We start from the raw sequence: 20997 nt of genomic DNA, 5'->3' as shown, positions 1-20997 counted from the left end.
AAGAATGATGGAGGCCACTGTGTTCTTGGGGACCTTCAATGCTGCAAAAATGTTTTGGTACCCTTCTCCGCATCTCTACGGACAATTCCTTCAATCTCATGGGGTGGTTTTTGCTCTGACATACACTGTCAACTGTGAGACCTTATATAGACATGTGTGTGCCTTTCCAAATCATGTCCAATCAATTGAATTTACCACAGGTAGACTCCACAGAAGTTGTAGAAACATCTCAAGGATGATCAATGGAAACAAGGCTAGTCTTCCCAAGGGCATAAACAGAGGTGGTGTTGTAGTGTACATTTTAGACTTGGCTCTCAAACTGTATTTCCCAGTGGCGGTCTGTCTACTCAGAATGCTGTTTGGGAGATGTTTCCCGATTCTCATTGTGACGACCACCTTCACCTCACGGCTTCTGTGTTCACTCACTCCCCTTCACAATGTCAAGCTTGTAAGACTGTAGCACTTGAAAGCTCTTGAGTTCTTTTAAACAGTAAATCTCATCAATTGTTATTACCTGTCCCACAGAGCCTTACGATGAAGACAACCAGCTTTGCTGTGGAAATATTATCGAAGGAAGGAAGGTCCTGGCCAAAATGTCCAGTCACCACCGATGCTGTGGAGACCACCAGTTTAACCAGCAAAGCCACTGCTGCTGCTCTGAAACACTATCCCCAGAGCCTCTCAATGCAAGCTGCTGTGCATCATCAAGTTATAATGTTAGTAAAAAGGCAACCTGCTGGTTTTGTATGGCTGTAATGAAACTTCACATTATGATCGTTTGTCATCTTTGTGTGTATTTTGTTCTCTCTTTTTTTCAGCTGAGGGGAATTGATGCGAGTTCTCCAAACTGGTAAAGGTTGCCTTCATCCGTATAAAGAACCTCACTTTTATTTATTCAATGTTCCATTCAACCATTTCATTAACAGTCAGGGTTTCAAATAAAACATTTCGATGTCTCAGTTGCTAAAAGCCTTGTGGCTTTTGGCCGAGGCCCGAGATATTGAATGGCCTGCCAACAAGCACAAGAAGGGAGTTTAACTGATAACCTTTTGTCTGTAGAAAAAGACTGGTGGAATAATTAGAAACGTAACGATGATTGTTTTTTAGCATGGTTTTTCACAACTATGCTTGTGTTTGTGTACATATACGTTTATTGTTTATGTATGTGTAGGTGCATGTTGTTGTATTGCATCTCTCTCGCTCTCTGCATGCCTCCAGTATGCCAGGGGAGAGACCCTGTGGTCGAGGTGCCTGTTTTAACCCAACAACAGAGGGTTGCTGTGAGAACCCTACATCTCTCCAAGGGAAGCGTTACTTGCGTCACCAGACCTGCTGTGAAGGAATACTCAGCCGCAACCCATGTAAGACAGCACAAGGTGTCCGACTAGTTTTATTTTTTATTTTGTTTTTGTATCGGAGGCTGGTGGGAAGAGCTATAGGTGGACAGGCTCATTGTAATGGCTGGATTGGAATAAATATGATGGTGTCAAACATATGGAACCACACGTTTGACTCCGTTTCATCTATTCTATTCCAGCCATTACAATGAGCCAGTCTTCATATAGCTTCTCCCACCAGCCTCCTCTGATGTGTATGTACACTGAGTGTACAAAACATTATAGGACTACTCACTCTTTCCATGACGTAGACTGACCAGGTTGAAAGCTATGATCCCTTATTGATGTAATGTCTTAAATCCACTTCAATCAGTGTAGATGAAGGGGAGGAGACGGGTTAAAACGGGTTAAAGTCCCTTTGTTTATAAATCGATCTGTGGACCCCGTAGATCGAAATGGCTTGCATTGAGCAATAGCCCTGGTTCCACCTGGTTCTTTAGCCTGTGTGACATAGGATGTGAAATCTGAAACCACTTGAAGCCTGGGATGTCCCTCCTAGCGTTTCAATCACTCTTCTTACTGTCCATCAATTCCTGGCTAAACCCTACATCCCAGCCACTGACAAAGCACATGCTTGCAATGGGGTTGGGCCATGTCTGGAATGACACATCATCCAATCGACCTGTCCAAGCATTGTTGATCTATGGTTGTATCGTCAATTTATTTTTACCCGGGGCAGGGGGAGAGCGAGTTGTTGTATTGCCTAGCAACACAGTAAAGGATCTGTAATGCAGCCTGAGACTGTGCACAAACATGTGGTGGCAAAACATTGTAAAAGAGGTTGAACTGCATGTGAAGTCCTGGCCAGCATGTTAAGTGAATGGCACACCACCAAAGCAGGTCCCCGCAGTCAGAAAAGAGCTACCATCTAAACCATGGCAGATCCTAGCCACCTCCTCATAAAAACAGATTAGAATCAAATGTTATTTGTCACATGCGCCGAATACAACAGGTGTTCACCCTCCACCATACTTTACAGTTACATTTTTTTCTCCACCGATAGTGTTGTGTGTTCCTTCCAAACAACACAACTTTAGTTTAATTTGTCCACAGAATATTGCCATGAGTGCTGTCAAATATCCAGTTGCTCTTTTGCTAACTTCAGATGTGCAGCAATGTTTTTTTTGGACAGCAGTGGCTTCTTCCACGGTATCCTCCCATGAACACCATTCTTGTTTAGTGTTTTACGTATCATAGACTCGTCAACAGAGATGTTAGCATGTTCCAGAGATTTCTGTAAGTCTTTAGCTGACACTAGGCTTCTTCTTAACCTCATTGAGCATTCTGCGCTGTTGCTCTTGCAGTCATCTTTGCAGGACGGCCACTCCTAGGGAGAGTAGCAACAGTACTGAAATTTCTCAATTTTATAGACAATTTGTCTTACCGTGGACTGACCTTTAGAGATACTTTTGTAACCCTTTCCAGCTTTACGCGAGGCAACTATTCTTAATCTTCTGAGATCTCTTTTGTTCGAGGCATGGTTCACATCAGGCAATGCTTCTTGTGGATAGCAAACTCAAATTTCGTGAGTGTTTTTTAATGAGGCAGGGCGGCTCTAACCAAAATCGCCTAACTCGTCTCATTGATTGGACTCCAGGTTAGTTGACTCCTAACTCCAATTCGCTTTTGGAGAAGTCATTAGCCTAGGGGTTCAGGTACTTTTTCCAACCTACACTGTGGATGTTTAAATTAGGTATTCAATATAGACAAGAAAAATATAATACTTTGTGTCAATAGTTTCAGCACACTGTGTTTGTCTATTGTTGTGGTTTAGATGAAGGTCAGATCAAATTTATGCAGAAATCCAGGTAATTCCAAAGGGTTCAGATACTTTGTCTTGCAACTGTAGGTTAAATTATCGTCTGTCGCATCACGGTGTTATTGCCATTGACGATGTCTATCAAACATCGTTGATTTCTGATTTATATCGTAATATTGTCCAACCCTAGCCCTCAATCCTTACATCATAGCACATTGAGTTTGATTTACAGCCATTCATCTAAAATAATTCATAGATTTTAAACAAAAAACGTTATGTTCGTCATAGATGGACAACATTGATATGGGGTGAAAGGCGGGTTCCTAACAAGTTCAGGAAGCCAAGCAAGAGCTCTGTGTGATGTTTACAGCAGTGGGAGCAAGAGGGACTTTTAGAAAAGATATACATTTCTCTAACACTAAATCAAATCAAATCAAATTTATTTATATAGCCCTTCGTACATCAGCTGATATCTCAAAGTGCTGTACAGAAACCCAGCCTAAAACCCCAAACAGCAAACAATGCAGGTGTAAAAGCACGGTGGCTAGGAAAAACTCCCTAGAAAGGCCAAAACCTAGGAAGAAACCTAGAGAGGAACCAGGCTATGTGGGGTGGCCAGTCCTCTTCTGGCTGTGCCGGGTAGAGATTATAACAGAACATGACCAAGATGTTCAAATGTTCATAAATGACCAGCATGGTCGAATAATAATAAGGCAGAACAGTTGAAACTGGAGCAGCAGCACAGTCAGGTGGACTGGGGACAGCAAGGAGTCATCATGTCAGGTAGTCCTGGGGCACGGTCCTAGGGCTCAGGTCCTCCGAGAGAGAGAAAGAAAGAGAGAATTAGAGAGAGCATATGTGGGGTGGCCAGTCCTCTTCTGGCTGTGCCGGGTGGAGATTATAACAGAACGTGGCCAAGATGTTCAAATGTTCATAAATGACCAGCATGGTTGAATAATAGTAAGGCAGAACAGTTGAAACTGGAGCAGCAGCATGGCCAGGTGGACTGGGGACAGCAAGGAGTCATCATGTCAGGTAGTCCTGGGACATGGTCCTAGGGCCCAGGCCAGTTGAAACTGGAGCAGCAGCATGGCCAGGTGGACTGGGGACAGCAAGGAGTCATCATGTCAGGTAGTCCTGGGGCATGGTCCTAGGGCTCAGGTCCTCCGAGAGAGAGAAAGAAAGAGAGAAGGAGAGAATTAGAGAACGCACACTTAGATTCACACAGGACACCGAATAGGACAGGAGAAGTACTCCAGATATAACAAACTGACCCTAGCCCCCGACACATAAACTACTGCAGCATAAATACTGGAGGCTGAGACAGGAGGGGTCAGGAGACACTGTGGCCCCATCCGAGGACACCCCGGACAGGGCCAAACAGGAAGGATATAACCCCACCCACTTTGCCAAAGCACAGCCCCCACACCACTAGAGGGATATCTTCAACCACCAACTTACCATCCTGAGACAAGGCCGAGTATAGCCCACAAAGATCTCCGCCACGGCACAACCCAAGGGGGGGCGCCAACCCAGACAGGCTGACCACAACAGTGAATCAACCCACCCAGGTGACGCACCCCCCCCCAGGGACGGCATGAGAGAGCCCCAGCAAGCCAGTGACTCAGCCCCTGTAACAGGGTAGAGGCAGAGAATCCCAGTGGAAAGAGGGCAACCGGCCAGGCAGAGACAGCAAGGGCGGTTCGTTGCTCCAGAGCCTTTCCGTTCACCTTCCCACTCCTGGGCCAGACTACACTCAATCATATGACCCACTGAAGAGATGAGTCTTCAGTAAAGACTTAAAGGTTGAGACCGAGTTTGCGTCTCTGACATGGGTAGGCAGACCGTTCCATAAAAATGGAGCTCTATAGGAGAAAGCCCTGCCTCCAGCTGTTTGCTTAGAAATTCTAGGGACAATTAGGAGGCCTGCGTCTTGTGACCGTAGCGTACGTGTAGGTATGTACGGCAGGACCAAATCAGAGAGGTAGGTAGGAGCAAACCCATGTAATGCTTTGTAGGTTAGCAGTAAAACCTTGAAATCAGCCCTTGCTTTGACAGGAAGCCAGTGTAGAGAGGCTAGCACTGGAGTAATATGATCAATTTTTTTGGTTCTAGTCAGGATTCTAGCATACAAATATACTAAACATACAAATATGTATTTTACAGTTATAAGGAAGGTGAAATCTCATAGTTAGTGGTTTTATAATTGTATTATATGATATTTAGAAGGCTGTGTGCTTAGGGTTGTTGTCCTGTTGGAATGTGAACCTTTGCCCCAGTCTGAGGTCTTCAGTGCTCTGGAGAAGGTTTTCGTCAAGGATCTCTCTGTACTTTGCTCCGTTCATCTTTCCCTCGATCCTGACTAGTCTCCCAGTCCCTGCCACTGAAAAACATCCCCACAGCATGATGCTGCCACCATCATGCTTCACCGTAGGGATGGTGCCAGGTTTCCTCTAGATGTGACTCTTGGCATTCAGGCCAAAGAGTTCAATCTTGGTTTCATCAAACCAGAGAATCTTGTTTGTCATGGTCTGAGAGTCCTTCAGGTGTCTTTTGGCAAACTCCAAGTGTGCTGTCATGTGCCTTTTACTGAGGAGTGGCTTCAGGCCACTTCCATAAAGGCCTGATTGGTGGAGTGCTGCAGAGATGGTTGTCCTTCAGGAAGGTTCTCCCATCTCCAAAGAGGAACTCTGGAGCTCAGGTTCTTGGTCACCTCCCTGACCAAGGCCCTTCTCCCCCCAATTGCTCAGTTTGGCCGGGCAGCCAGCTCTCAGAAGAGTCTTGGTGGTTCCAAACTTCTTCCGTTTTAAGAATGATGGAAGACACTGTGTTCTTGGGGACCTTTAATGATGAAGACATTTTTTGGTACCCTTCCCCAGACCTTTACCTTGGCACAGTCCTGTCTTAGGGACAATTTATTTGACCTCAAGGCATGGTTTTTGCTCTGACATGCACAGTCAACTGTGGGACCTTATATAGACAGGTGTGTGCCTTTCCAAATAATGTCCAGTTAGTTGAATTTACCACAGGTGGACTCCAATCAAGTTGTAGAAACATCAAGGATGATCAATGGAAACAGATGCACCTGAGCTCAATTTCAATTCAATTTCGAATCTCATAGCAGAGGGTCTGATTACTTATGTAAATAAGGTATTTCTTATTTTCTTTATACGTTTGCAATCATTTCTAAAAACCTGTTTTCGGTTTGTCATTGTGGGGTATTGTGTGTAGATTGAGGAGGAAAATAATCAATTTGATAAATTTTAGAATAAGGCTGTAACGTAACGAAATGTGGGAGAAGTCTAGGGGTCTGAATACTTTCTGAATGCCGCAGTAAGTTCTATAGATGTCTATAGCAAACAAGTATTTTTTTCATGTGAGTCATCACCATCTCTGTCCTCCCTCCTTCCCATCTCTCTCACCAGGTCCCTACAATGTTGCTAGCTGTGGCTCTCAGGTTTACAATCCAGATATCAACATCTGCTGTGCCGGGCAGATTTCTCACAGGGTGCTTGGGAAAAACCTGGTGAGTCCATTAGCCCACAGAGCTTAGGCCTACAGCTAAATTTAGTTCACTGAACCTCCTCCGCAACATAAAGATGTGCTAATCCCAGTCAAATGAATGTATCATCCACCCACTTGTTGAGTAGTTGTTTGTCAAGACATGAAGACAATGCTGTACTGTAAATGGATGTGTTTGTAAAAAAAATACATGTTAATGGTCAAAATAACAAAGTGTCAAACTATACGTTGTCCACAGACTAGTTTCAATACACTCAGAATGTTTAGATAGGGCCCCAGTTGGAAGTGGGTGTCCTATACTCCAAGCCAATGTCCTAGAGTGCTGTTTGATCTAAAAGTCTATCAGGGAGAAAATCTGCCCCATGATTTGCCAGTAACAAGGACTATTTGTAGTGGTGAGAGCTTTACTTTGGCTATATGCTGTACTATGTCAGTTTAGTCCGCACAGTTATTTACTTAAGCCCCATTCCGCAACCAATTAGAGTAGTACAGCCCCTCTTCAGTGTGAGAGTGTACCTGACGAGTAACGAGAGCTCTCTTTGGGTCTCTTTTCTATCACGGCACTCTGTCGGTAGAAGATGTGTGCACAGGTTTACTGGTAAGAAAGTCAGACTTTCTTTTCTAGCGTTTTGACTTTCTTTTGTGATTTTGTGTGAATTTTGTGTATTTGCATGCTATGGTTTGTGAGTGCATGAAGTTGTCTGTGTGTGTGTGTGTCTGTTATTTATGTGTGCGCGTGTGTTGATACCCTGCTGACTGGTGTGTGTCTCTCCCAGTGCTGCGGTAAAACTCCCTATGCTGTAGAGGACCGACGGGTGCTGTGCTGTAACCAGATGTTGCACCGTGGGGTGGAGGCTAGGCACCAGTGCTCCCCAGGTGGCCACTTGTATCTGCCATCCCGTGAAATTGTGTGTGAGTCACGCGTTCATCTCAACAATCCAGGCTGTGGAGAAGAGACCTACAACCCTCAGGATGAAATCTGCTGCAATGGACACAAGTGAGTTGCTCTGTAGGGTGGAAACTGTAGGTAGATTAACCTAGCCAGGCAGTTTATCCCAAAGACATGGGGTTATCACTGTCTGCAAGTAGATTTCAGAGTGCCTGAAGGCTAACGATTAGATCACTTCATCTTCAACAGACTGTATCCAGCCTCCCCTTTCCAAGTGATGATGCAATCCCACTAGGCACATCAATTCAACATATCTATTCCACGTTGATTCAACATAATGTAATTGAAATGATGTGGAAACAATGTTGATTCAACCAGTGTGTGTGCATGTTTGTACTTTAACTAACGGTGGAAAGTATTCCCAACCATCAGACAATGGGTGTGCATCTATGTATGTTTATGTCTGGGAAACATGAATGGATGCGACTGTAATGAAATTAAACATACCCACATTCCCAGGCCCACTACCTTCGATTTTATAGAATTCCGTGGGCGACTAACTGCTTAATGGAATGCACCAAGTCATACAAACCACTGACTCCCAGAGGGCGTCTACCGCTGCAGCCAAAGGTCTAAAGGTCTCCTCCCATCCTGTACTTCACTTCCCTTTTTCCAGTCAGAGGCATTCAGACAGACTACCAGACATTTTAAGAGAAGTGGTATGTCTGCTTTGGGGTCTCTAAGAGGGGGCCAGACACCTCTTTGGGTTTGGGGGGTGGGTAGTGACGCACTTCGATTTGCTTTTTTTTTGACTCTGTGGTTGAATCCCAAATCACTCCCTCATCCTTGTTTGTGTCTGATTTCAAGGCATGACACATGTAACAAAGTAAATGCATCCCAAAACTTGTTCTCAACTGGCCTGCCTGTAATGTCTGCTTTGGGGGTCTCTTAAGAGGGGGTTTGGGGGGTGGGTAGTTGTTTTTGTCTACCTAGTCCTGTTGTGTGACTTGTGCTTGACCTCGGTGTCTGACTCTAGGAGGAAGCTGGTTGATTTCTGGGGGGGGATTTGTTCATTTGAACATCATGCTTGTTATATTATTTCAATGTGAAACATGAATTGCATCATTCAAGTCACGAGTGTGTCCTGAAGTTGAAGGGTTGACCCTCTCGCTACTCTTCAGGTCACCCTCCCGAGTTTCCTCCGCAACATGTGACAACGGAGGGCCCTCAGAGCGAGTTGGCAAGCGCGAGGGGCTGGTTTATGATGGATAACGGGGTGAGAAAAGTACCCAATTGTCATACTTGAGTAAAAGTAAAGATAAATGTAATAGAAAATTACTCATGTAAAAGCCATCCAGTAAAAGTCTAAAAATATTTGGTTTTAAATATACTTAAGTATCAAAAGTAAATGTAATTGCTAATATATACTTAAGTATCAAAAGTAAAAGTATAAATAGATCATTTCAAATTCCTTATATTAGGCAAACCAAACAGCCCCATTTTATATTTTATTTACGGATAGCCAGGGGCATACTCCAAAGCTCAGAGATCATTTGCAAATAAAACATTTGTGTTTAGTGAGTCTGTCAGATCAGAGGCAGTAGAAATGACCAGGGATGTTCTCTTGATAAGTGCGTGAATTGGACCATTTTCCTGTTCGGCTAAGCATTCAAAATGTAACGGGTACTTTTGGGTGTCAGGGAAAACGTATGCAGTAAAAAGTACATTATTGTCTTTCGTAAAGTAAAAGTTGTCAAAAATATAAATAGTAAAGTACGGAAACAAATTCTTATTTACAATGATGGCCTACCAAAAGGCAAAAGGCCTCCTGCAGGGATGGGGGCTGGGATTTAAAAAATAACATACAAATATAGGACAAAACACACATCACGACAAGAGACAACACTACATAAAGAGAGACCTAAAACAACAACATAGCAAGGCAGCAACACATGACAACACAGCGTGGTAGCAACACAACATACCAACAACATGGTAGCAACACAACATGGTAGCAGCACAAAACATGGTCCAAACATTATTGGGCACAGACAACAGCATACAGGGCAAGAAGGTAGAGACAACAATACATTACGTAAAGCAGCCACGACTGTCAGTAAGAGTGTCCATGATTGAGTCTTTGAATGAAGATATTGAGATAAAACTGTCCAGTTTCAGTGTTTTGTTGCAGCTCGTTCCAGTTGCCAGCTGCAGCGAACTGAATAGAGGAGCGACCCAGGGATGTGTGTGCTTTGAGGACCTTTAACAGAATGTGACTGGCAGAAGGGGGGAGTGAGGCCTAAGAGGGTTTTATAAATAAGCATCAAGAGACGGGTATACAGAGATGACCTGTTTACAGAGGAGTATAGAGTGCAGTGATGTGTTCTATAAGGAGCATTGGTGGCTAATCGGATGGCCGAATGGTAAAGAACATCTAGCTGCTCGAGAGAACCCTTACCTGCTGATATATAAATTATGTCTCCGTAATCTAGCATGGGTAGGATGGTCATCTGAATCAGGGTTAGTTTGGCAGCTGGGGTGAAAGAGGAGCGATTACTATAGAGGAAACCAAGTCTAGATTTAACTTTAGCCTGCAGCTAGCCATACTCCCAAGTACTTGTATGAGGTAACTACCTCAAGCTCTAAACCCTCAGAGGTAGTAATCACACCTGTGGGGAGAGGGGCATTCTTCTTACCAAACCACATTACTTTTGTTTTGGAGGTGTTCAGAACAAGGTTAAGGGTAGAGAAAGCATGTTGGGCACTAAGAAAGCTTTGTTGTAGAGAATTTAACACAAAATCGGGGATATGTTCGAGTGTGCCCCTGGCTATCCGTAAATTTAAAAAACAAGAAAATGGTTCTGTCTGGTTTGCTTAATATAAGGCAAGATAGGCAGCACCTATCTGGGCCAGGGCGCTCTTGAAAAATAGATTTTAATCTTAATGAGCCCTTCCTGGTTAAATAAAACTTTAAAATAATACATTTTTTAATTGTTGATACTTTTGCTTTTGATACATATTTTAGCAATTTTATATTTTAGCAATTACATTTACTTTTGATACTTAAGTATATTTAAAACCAAATACTTTTACTCAAGTAGTATTCTACTGAGTGACTTTCACTTGTACTTGAGTCATTTTCTATTAAGGTATCTTTACTTTTTCTCAAGTATGACAATTGGGTACTTTTTCCACCACTGGGTTTTGGTAATCTCTCTTCATTGCTCAATCTGTTGATTCAAGCAATCAATGGGCTAAAATAATTCAATCTTATAGCTAGACTCTCCAGATTGCATTTCTTTGAGTGCTATATTCATTGAAATATAATGGTTAAAATCCATCAAATTCTAAATAATCAGTACTTATGGCTTTGAGTTCACCGAACATGACAGCACTTTAAAAAAGATGAATCCTTATTAATCCCTCTTCAGAGGACAAATATCATTTAACTTTTTTTACAGCTTTTTTGCTACATAAACTCAGCAAAAAAAGAAATGTCCCTTTTTCAGGACCCTGTCTTTCAAAGATAATTCGTAAAAGTCCAAATAACTTGACAGATCTTCATTGTAAAGGGTTTAAACACTGTTTCCCATGCTTGTTCAATGAACCATAAACAATTAATGAACATGCACCTGTGGAATGGTCGTTAAGACACTAACAGTTTACAGGCAATTAAGGTCACAGTTATGAAAACTTAGGACACTAAAGAGGCCTTTTTACTGACTCTGAAAAACACCAAAAGAAAGATGCCCAGGGTCCCTGCTCATCTGCGTGAACGTGACTTAGGCATGCAGATGTGGCCAGGGCAATAAATTGCAATGTCCGTACTGAGAGACGCTTAAGACAACGCTACAGGGAGACAGGACGGGTTGATTGTCCTCATAGTGGCAGACCACGTATAACAACACCTGCACAGGGTCGTTACATCCGAACATCACTCCTGCGGGACAGGTGCAGGATGGCAACAACAACTGCCCGAGTTACACTAGGAATGCACAATCCCTCCATCAGTGCTCAGACTGTCCGCAATAGGCTGAGAGAGGCTAGACTGAGGGCTTGTAGGCCTGTTGTAAGGCAAGTCCTAACCAGACATCACCGGCAACAACGTCGCCTATGGGCACAAACCCACCATCGATGGACCAGACTGGAAAAAAGTGCTCTTCACTGACAAGTCACGGTTTTGTCTCACCAGGGGTGATGGTCGGATTCACGTTTATCGTCAAAGGAATGAGCATTACACCAAGGCCTGTACTCTGGAGCGGGATCGATTTGGAGGTGGAGGGTCCGTCATGTTCTGGGGCGGTATGTCACAGCATTATCGGACTGAGCTTGTTGTCATTGCAGGCAATCTCAACGTTGTGAGTTACAGGGAACACATCCTCATCCCTCATGTGGTACCCTTCCTGCAGACTCATCCTGACATGACCCTCCAGCATGACAATGCCACCAGCCATACTGCTCGTTCTGTGTGTGATTTCCTGCAAGACAGGAATGTCAGTGTTCTACCATGGCCAGTGAAGAGCCCGGATCTCAATCCCATTCAGCACGTCTGGGACCTGTTGGATCGGAAGGTGAGGGCTAGGGCCATTCCCCCCAGAAATGTCTGGGAACTTGCAGGTGCCTTAGTGGAAGAGTGGGGTAACATCTCACAGCAAGAACTGGCAAATCTGGTGCAATCCATGAGGAAGAGATGCACACTTAATGCAGCTGGTGGCCACACCAGATACTGACTGTTGATTTTGACCCCCCCTTTGTTCAGTGACACATTATTCCATTTCTGTTAATCACATGTCTGTGGAACTTGTTCAGGTTATGTCTCAGTTGTTGAATCTTGTAATGTTCATACACATATTTACACATGTTAAGTTTGCTGAAAATAAACGCAGTTGACAGTTGAGGACGTTTCCTTTTTTTGCTGAGTTTATACATACATTTTACATATACATTTGACATACATGGTACTTTTATATATAGCAGTCACATAACAATGATACTTTACCAAACACAAGCTCTTTAATCCCGCCACTCAGCCCATCCCACCTGTCTCCATAGACTACCCTTGTTTGGTTTCCATGTGCCATATATTTTTCAATTGGGCTGTGATATTTTACCTAATTTTTTTACCTTTCTAATTGTATACTATCCACAGTTTATGAGCTAAAGATGTAAACCTTTCCTACGAGTATTATTATATTATTTATTGACTGACTATGACTTTCCAAATCACCAAACACTGCTATTTGTAAGGTTAGTTTTTAAGTGCATGTTGTGATTTTTTTTTTTTTAACCATTCCTGTACCTGTGACCAGAAACAAGCTACATAGGGCCAATACCAAAATAAATTATCTATTGATTCGGTCTCTTCGCAGCAAAATCTACAGAGCTGAGATTGTTTTATGCTCCATATATATATATAGCATTCTGTTGGTGGCAATAATTTTATATAATAATTTAAAGTGTTGTATAATAATTTAAAGTGTTGAATCAAGTGTAGTTTTTTTTGTACCAGTTCATGAACCATATGCCATGGAATTGGTACATCGAAAATATCTTCCCATTTATTTTGCAACCGTTATGGTGCAGCTGTCAACATTTTTGTCCTCAAATTAAACTGGAATATTTTTCTATTTATGCCAGTTCATTTCAGCCAATTTGTATCTTTAATATATGGCAGCTTTATTGCGGTTTTGGAGCAGTGGCTTCTTCCTTGCTGAGCGGCCTTTCAAGTTCCCTACCTTCTCCCTTTTCCACTTGCCTCCCTTTTTGTTGTAGTGCTGCAATCAGTTGGTTGGCCGTTTGGATTGAGGTTGTACGTTTGGATCCCCACATATATTTTCGATAACTACATATGTGACATAACTCCTCCGTTTCTATTCATAATGTCATTAACAAATCTAATCATTTTTAAACATTTTTTCAATAAAGAATGTTTTTATTTTTTTATTATCAGTATATTTGAGTTTAACCATAACCATTTGTTGTAATATTTGTTCTTTCTTTTCTGGAGGATAAAACTGAAATTGTAACCAGCTTTGCATGGCGATACTTTAAACAAAATGTAATTTTCAATTAGTAGGAAATGAGAAGTTGTAATCTGTATAGAGGCAAAAAGGACATGTTTGAACAATGGATGAGCCTTTTGTGATAATCTACTGGAAGACCATTTTGGGTTTAAGTATAACTTATGTATGAGTGAAGCTTTTAGAGGTTTAAAGCTTTAATAGTTTATAATTTTAGCCCCCCAAACTTATATTCGTTATAGAAATAGGCATGTTTAATTTTGTCTGGCTTAGCATTCCAAATAAAATGAAATGTTTTTTGCTCATTTGATTTTAAAAAACAAGTCATCTGGAGTAGGCAGTGCCATTAGTGTAACGCTCGTCGTTGGAATGAGGTAAGGACCAAAGCGCAGCGTGGTAAGTGTTCACATTTTTTATAAAATAACTGAACACTGAACAAAACAACAAATGACAAACGAACAGTCCCGTAAGGTGAATGAAAAAACACTAAACAGGAAATAAACACCGACGAAACACAGGTGGACAAAGTATGATTCTCAATCAGAGACAACTAACGACACCTGCCTCTGATTGAGAACCATACCAGGCCAAACTCAAAAACCAACATAGAAAAACAAACAGACTGCCCACCCCAACTCACGCTGTACTAAAACAAAGACAAAACAAAGGAACTACGGTCAGAACGTGACAATTAATAAGTAAGTATTCTGTGATAGGACCAAAGAGTTAATCAATATGATTTTTTCCATCAATAGACAAGTATTTACCTCGCCATGGTTTCAGAATATTATCTATTGTTGCTAACTTTCTATTGAAAGTTAATTTATACCAGGTATGTCTACTTCACCTTCCACCCATTTTATTGGTAAACTAACAAGGTAGTGTCAACACAATTTTTTTAACGATCCAATACGTAATATGGTGCACTTGTCATAATTAGTTTTTAATCCAGAGAGGCTAGAAAAGTGATCAAGATCTTCAATGAGACTGTGCAGGGATCCAGATTGTAGACTTGTGAAAAAAACGCTTCACGGTTGGGATGGTGTTCTTCAGCTTGCAAGCCTCCCCCTTTTTCCTCCAAACATAATGATGGTCATTATGGCCAAGCAGTTCTATCTTTGTTTCATCAGACCAGAGGACATTTCTCCAAAAAGTACAATCTTTGTCCCGATGTGTAGTTGCAAACCGTAGTCTGGCTTTTTTATGGCGGTTTTGGAGCAGTGGCTTCTTCCTTGCTGAGCGGCCTTTCAGTTTATGTCGATATAGGACTCGTTTTACGATGGATATAGATACTTTTGTGCCTGTTTCCTCCAGCATCTTCACAAGGTCCTTTGCTGTTGTTCTGGGATTTATTTACACTTTTCGCACCAAAGTACGTTCATCTCTTGGATACCTATGATGAAAATTACAGGCCTCTCTCATCTTTTTAAGTGGGAGAACTTGCACAATTGGTGGCTGACTAAATACTTTTTTGCCCCACTGTATGTGAACTTCTGACCCACTGGAATTGTGATACAGTGAATTATAAGTGAAATAATCTGTCTGTAAACAATTGTTGGAAAAGTGACTTGTGTCATGCACAAAGTAGATGTCCTAACCGACTTGCCAAAACTATAGTTTGTTTACAATAAATTTGTGGAGTGATTGAAAAATAAGTTTTAATGACTACAACCTAAGTGTATGTAAACTTCCTACTTCAACTGTAGATTAATTAGCCAGATCTGTTTTTGGTCCACTAGCATATTTAAAAGAATCCATCTTCCTTGCGGCGCTGTTCGAACAGTTTGCACAATCGGATCAAAATGTGTATTAAATTAGTATAATCACCCCTTTTGAGTTTCTTTGCCCATGACACAAATATATTTCTCCCTCCCAGTCCTTTTTCCACCCAACCTCATCTATATTTGTAGAATGAGTTTCCTGTAAACAATAGATATTATATTCTCTTTTAGCCATGTAAAAATGTATCTTGTTTTTTTTTATGATCTGCTAAGCCATTACAATTATAACTGGCTATACTTATTTCCAGACTTACCATAATGATACCCAAGTTTCAATTATACTTACCACAACCAATGTTTGTAGACTTACCATTAAAAAGCACCACAATGATTTAAGTGTCAAAAAATGGTGCCGAAGAGGATGGCTAACGTTTTACATGTCTGTAATCAATTGTGCTATTTTGTTCGATTTTTTTTTTTAGCGTTGTTTGTAACTAGTTTTTTAACTTATTTTGTACACAATGTTGCTGCTACCGTCTCTTATGATCTATAATAACTTCTGGACATCAGAACTGGGATTACTCACCACGGACTGGAAGAATCTTTTTCATTTAACGAGTCCGACGAGAAAGATATACTGCTCTCCCGGGAACAGGCCCAGATCCCCGCCTTTTGCGTGAAGAAAAGACGGCGGAAAAGAGGACGCAGATCAGGCTGCCTTTTGAGAATTCTTAGGCGAGCGAGTAAACTCCCATTGCCATCAATTCTACTTCAGTATCATTAGAAAATAAAATAGATGACCTATGATTACGATTATCCTATTAACGGGACATTAAAAACGGTAATATGTTATGTTTCACTGAGTCATGGCTGAACGAAGACACAGACAATATAGAGCTGGAGGGATTTTAAATGCACCGGCAGAACAGAGACGCTACCTCTGGTAAGACGAGGGGTGGGGGTGTGTCTTTTTGTCAATAACAGCTGGTGCACGCAGTCTAATATTAATGAAGTCTCGAGGTATTGCTCACCTGAGGTAGAGTAGCTTATGATAAGCTGTAGACCACACTATCCACCAAGAGAGTTCTCATCTATATTATTTGTAGCTGTCTATTTACCACCACAGACCGATGCTGGCACTAAGACCGCACTCAACCAACCCTATAAGGCCATAAGCAAACAAGAAAATGCTCACCCAGAAGCGTAGCTTCTAGTGGCTGGGGACTTTAATGCAGGCAAACTTAAATCAGTTTTACCACATTTTTACCAGCAAGTCACATGTGCAACCATAAGGGAAAAAATTCCAGACCACCTTTACTCCACACACAGAGATGCATACAAAGCTCTCCCCCGCCCTCCATTTGGCCAATCTGACCATAATTCTACCCTCCTTATTCCTACTTACAAGCAAAAACTAAAGCAGGAAGTACCCGTGACTCACTCAATACAGAAGTGGTCAGATGGCGCAGTTGCTACGCTACAGAACTGTTTTGCTAGCACAGACTGGAATATGTTCCGGGATTCATCCAATTGCGTTGAGGAGTATACCACCTCAGTCATTGGCATCATCAATAATTGCATCGACGACGTTGTCCCCAAGGCTAGAGCTGCCGCTTTCAAGGAGCGGGACAATAATCCGGATGCCTATAAGAATTCCTGCTATGCCCTCAGACAAACCATCAAACAAGCAATACATGATTAAGATTGAATCCTACTACACTGGCTCTGACGCTAATCAGATTTGGCAGGGCTTTAAAACTTTTACGGACTACAAAGAGAATCCCAGACGCAAGCTGTCCAGTGACGCGGGCCTACCAGACGAGCTAAATGCATTTTATTCTCGCTTCAAGGCAAGCAACACTGAAGCATGCACTAGAGCACCAGCTGTTCTTGATGCCTGTGTGATAACGCTCTCGGTAGCCGATGTGAGCAAGACCTTTAAACAGGTCAACATTCACAAAGCTGCAGGTCCAGATGGATTACCAGGACGTGTACTCAAAGCATGCCCGGATCAACTGGCAAGTGTCTTCACTGACATTTTTAACCTCTCCCTGACTGAGTCTGTAATACCTACATGTTTCAAGCAGACCACCATAGTCCCCGTGCCCAAGGAAGCAAAGATAACTTGCCTAAATGATTACCGCCCGTGGCACTCACATCGGTAGCCATGAAGTGCTTTACATTTACATTTAAGTCATTTAGCAGACGCTCTTATCCAGAGCGACTTACAAATTGGTGCATTCACCTTATGACATCCAGTGGAACAACCACTTTACAATAGTGCATCTAAATCTTTAAGGGGGGGGAGGGGGGGTGAGAAGGATTACTTTATCCTATCCTAGGTATTCCTTAAAGAGGTGGGGTTTCAGGTGTCTCCGGAAGGTGGTGATTGACTCCGCTGTCCTGGCGTCATGAGGGAGTTTGTTCCACCATTGGGGAGCCAGAGCAGCGAACAGTTTTGACTGAGCTGAGCGGGAACTGTACTTCCTCAGTGGTAGGGAGGCGAGCAGGCCATGGCTCACATCAACAGCATCCTCCCGGATACTCTAGACCTACTCCAATTCGCATACCGCCCCAATAGATCCACAGATGAAGCAATCTCAATCGCACTCCACACTGCCCTTTCCCACCTGGACAAAAGGAACACCTATGTGAGAATGCTGTTCATTGACTACAGCTCAGCGTTCAACACCATAGTGCCCATGAAGCTCATCACTAAGCTAAGGACCCTGGGACTAAACACCTCCCTCTGCAACTGGATCCTGGACTCCCTGACGGGCCGCCCCCAGGTGGTAAGGGTAGGCAACAAGACGTTTGCCACGCTGATCCTCAACACTGGGCCCCCTCAGGGGTTTGTACATAGTCCTCCCTGTTCACTCTCAACTGCGTGGCCAAACACGACTCCAACACCGTCATTAAGTTTGCTGATGACACAACAGTGGTAGGCCTGATCACCGGCAACGATGAGACAGCCTTTAGGGAGGAGGTCAGAGATGTGGTCGTGTGGTGCCAGGACAACAACCTCTCCCTCAATGTGAGCAAGACAAAGGAGCTGATCGTGGACTACAGGAAAAGGCGGGCCGAACAGGCCCCCATTAACATCGTCAGGGCTGTAGTGGAGTAGGTTGAGAGTTTCATGTTCCTTGGTGTCCACATCACCAACGATCTATCATGGTCCAAGCACACCAAGACAGTTGTGAAGAGGACACGACAAAACCTTTTCCCCCTCGGGAGACTGAAAAGATTTGGCATGGGTTTTGGCATCCCCAGATCCTCAAAAGTTCTACAGCCTCACTATCGAGATATAATATTCCACCCACTAAAACCTCCCCCCATATCTAGGTCTGTTATCACTAAGACCATCAGACCATCTCCCTGACTCATGACGCACCTTTGCGTCCTAAGGCAAACCCTTGGCCGCCAATTGGCGTTGGCCAGAGGGAAATACGGGCAGTCCCATGATAACATATCTATGAGGGTAAGAGAACTAACCAAATAACATGGAAAACAGTCAGAAAAAAAAATAGTAACAATAATTGATAATATTAATATAAATAATAACAGCACAATCTTATAAATGCATGCTCATATTTAGAAAGTCAATAACCATGTCAGCCCAGCCTGCTCAGTTCATTGGATTCAATTGTTTGAAAATGTTTGAAAAAATGAAGAGAAAACAACCTAAATATATCACAAGACCAGTCCTTTTTTTTAATGTCCAATACATGCAAGACATATTTCATGTAGTCCTCATCATATCCTGTTGTTTTCCGAGGAAAAAAAGTAAGGAAAAAAAGAACATGGATTCTAACGGCTGCTAATGACTGGAAGTAAAAATGTGTCTTAGGAATCACACTGCCCATAAAGGACTACCCAAGTTACAATCAACTCTGACACAGCCATGGCACGACAGCCAAGAATACATGCAGTACTGACAATCTAGAGCGAGTGAACCTGTAAAACCAACCCTCTCTCCACCCATACACATTTAGTTTTTTATTCCACGGTCATTACTCTATCACATTGGCTGTTGTACATCTCGGCCTAAATCATTAGGATCAGCGATATAAAAGATAGCATAAATAGTTTATATATAATTATATCATCTCTCTCACATAGAGAAGTGCTTCCATAAGCCAGTTATTGTGTTAGTGTTAGTTAGTGTTCGTTTTTTTTTCAGAGTTTTACCCCCTTTTTTCGCCCCAGTTTCGTAGTATCCAATTGTTTTAGTAGTTACTATCTTGTCTCATTGCTACAACTCCCGTACGGGCTCGGGAGAGACGAAGGTCGAGAGTCATGCATCCTTCCGAAACACAACCCAACCAAGCAGCACAGCTTCTTAACACAGCGCGCATCCAACCCGGAAGCCAGCCGCACCAATGTGTCGGAGGAAACACTGTGCTCGATGAGACAAGGACATCCCGACCGGCCAAACCCTCCCTAACCCGGACGACGCTAGGCCAATTGTGCGTTGCCCCATGGACCTCCTGGCCACGGTCGGCTGCGACAGAGCCTGGGCTCGAACCCAAAGTCTCTGGCCTTAGACCAGTGCGCCACCCGGGAGGCCCGTTGTACCGTTAACTTTAATCAGTTTATCCAAGTGTTAACTAACCCGCCACACACTAATAGAGACAACAAACCTGTTGACAATACCTAATAAATTTGCTGGTGTGTATCGGAACAGCTCTCTTGCTATTGGGTCAAATCTTTTTTTCTCTGCACAGACACCGCAGGTTGGGAAACATGTCCTGCTGCGGAGGGAAGGGCTACAGCCCCAGCACGGGCCAGATGAAGTGCTGTGCAGGGACTCTGTACGACCTGCAGGTTCAGGGCAGGCTCACAGAGGATGCCCAGTGCTGTGGGAATATCCTGATGGAGGCCGGCTCCACTCAGACCTGCTGCTCTGCCCCAGGGCTAGACCTGCTCTACCCTACCCAGTCAGGGTTCACCTGCTGTGGGCACCGCTACCCCAACTCCTCCCTGTGGTCCTGCTGCGCGGGGGTCCTGCACCCAAGGTCTGAACGAAACACCACCAGCATGAACATGATTCCAGGTCAGTGGGAACAGGATACATTCCGAACTTGACTCCCATTTGTCATCGATCCATGATTTATGTCAGTTTGTTTTACGTCTTTTTATCTCTGGGCCATACGAAAGACCAACCCACAGCCCAGACGAATGATATGATGATTCTATATGTAGTTCATAAATGATAAACGGGGTGTGTTTTGATGGGTCCCTGCATGGATTCTGTCTCTGTCTAAGTCCATTTGATTAGACTGTTGTTTACTACCCTCAGGACCCAGGCTTCTACCACTGGGGGATTTGAAGACGGAAGATCTGTGTTACACCGAAGGTAAGGTCTCCAGTTTGCAGCACAGAGTGAAGGAAACATGAATCTATACTTTGACCTCTAGCAAGAACAGTGGGAAGCACTTGAATCTACACTGAACAAAAATGTGACCGACCGGCTGGATTCGTTCGGTCTTATGTAGCAACATTTGAGGTGGTGTTTTTTACATTGGATAAAAGTATAGACTCCAAGCTAGAAAATGGCATATCATGCACTAGAGTTGAGGAACAATGGGAAAGTAAATTCTGCTTTGAAAGTTGATCAACTTGTAACCCCACTTTTGAGAAAATGGCCCTTGAATATTTTGGTACCACTACTGGACAGCTCTTCTTTGTC

The 20997-nt window shown here is 43.0% G+C and overlaps 1 protein-coding gene across 1 annotated transcript in view; it reads left to right on the top strand.

Annotated features, from left to right (window-relative positions):
• The window catches only part of LOC124005639, a 40715-nt gene that overhangs the window by 16830 nt on the left and 2888 nt on the right, over positions 1 to 20997 (top strand). Inside the window, exons 6-12 of the mRNA XM_046315078.1 lie at positions 526 to 716; positions 819 to 850; positions 1219 to 1361; positions 6582 to 6682; positions 7455 to 7675; positions 20033 to 20361; positions 20608 to 20664. Coding sequence (XP_046171034.1) covers positions 526 to 716; positions 819 to 850; positions 1219 to 1361; positions 6582 to 6682; positions 7455 to 7675; positions 20033 to 20361; positions 20608 to 20664 — 1074 coding nt within the window. The remainder of the gene's footprint in view (positions 1 to 525; positions 717 to 818; positions 851 to 1218; positions 1362 to 6581; positions 6683 to 7454; positions 7676 to 20032; positions 20362 to 20607; positions 20665 to 20997) is intronic.

The sequence above is a fragment of the Oncorhynchus gorbuscha genome, linkage group LG19, assembly GCF_021184085.1.
Source record: "Oncorhynchus gorbuscha isolate QuinsamMale2020 ecotype Even-year linkage group LG19, OgorEven_v1.0, whole genome shotgun sequence".
Classification (NCBI taxonomy): Eukaryota; Metazoa; Chordata; class Actinopteri; order Salmoniformes; family Salmonidae; genus Oncorhynchus; species Oncorhynchus gorbuscha.
The sequence above is the reverse complement of the archived record's forward strand: the minus strand, read 5'-3'. Positions and strand labels throughout refer to the sequence as shown.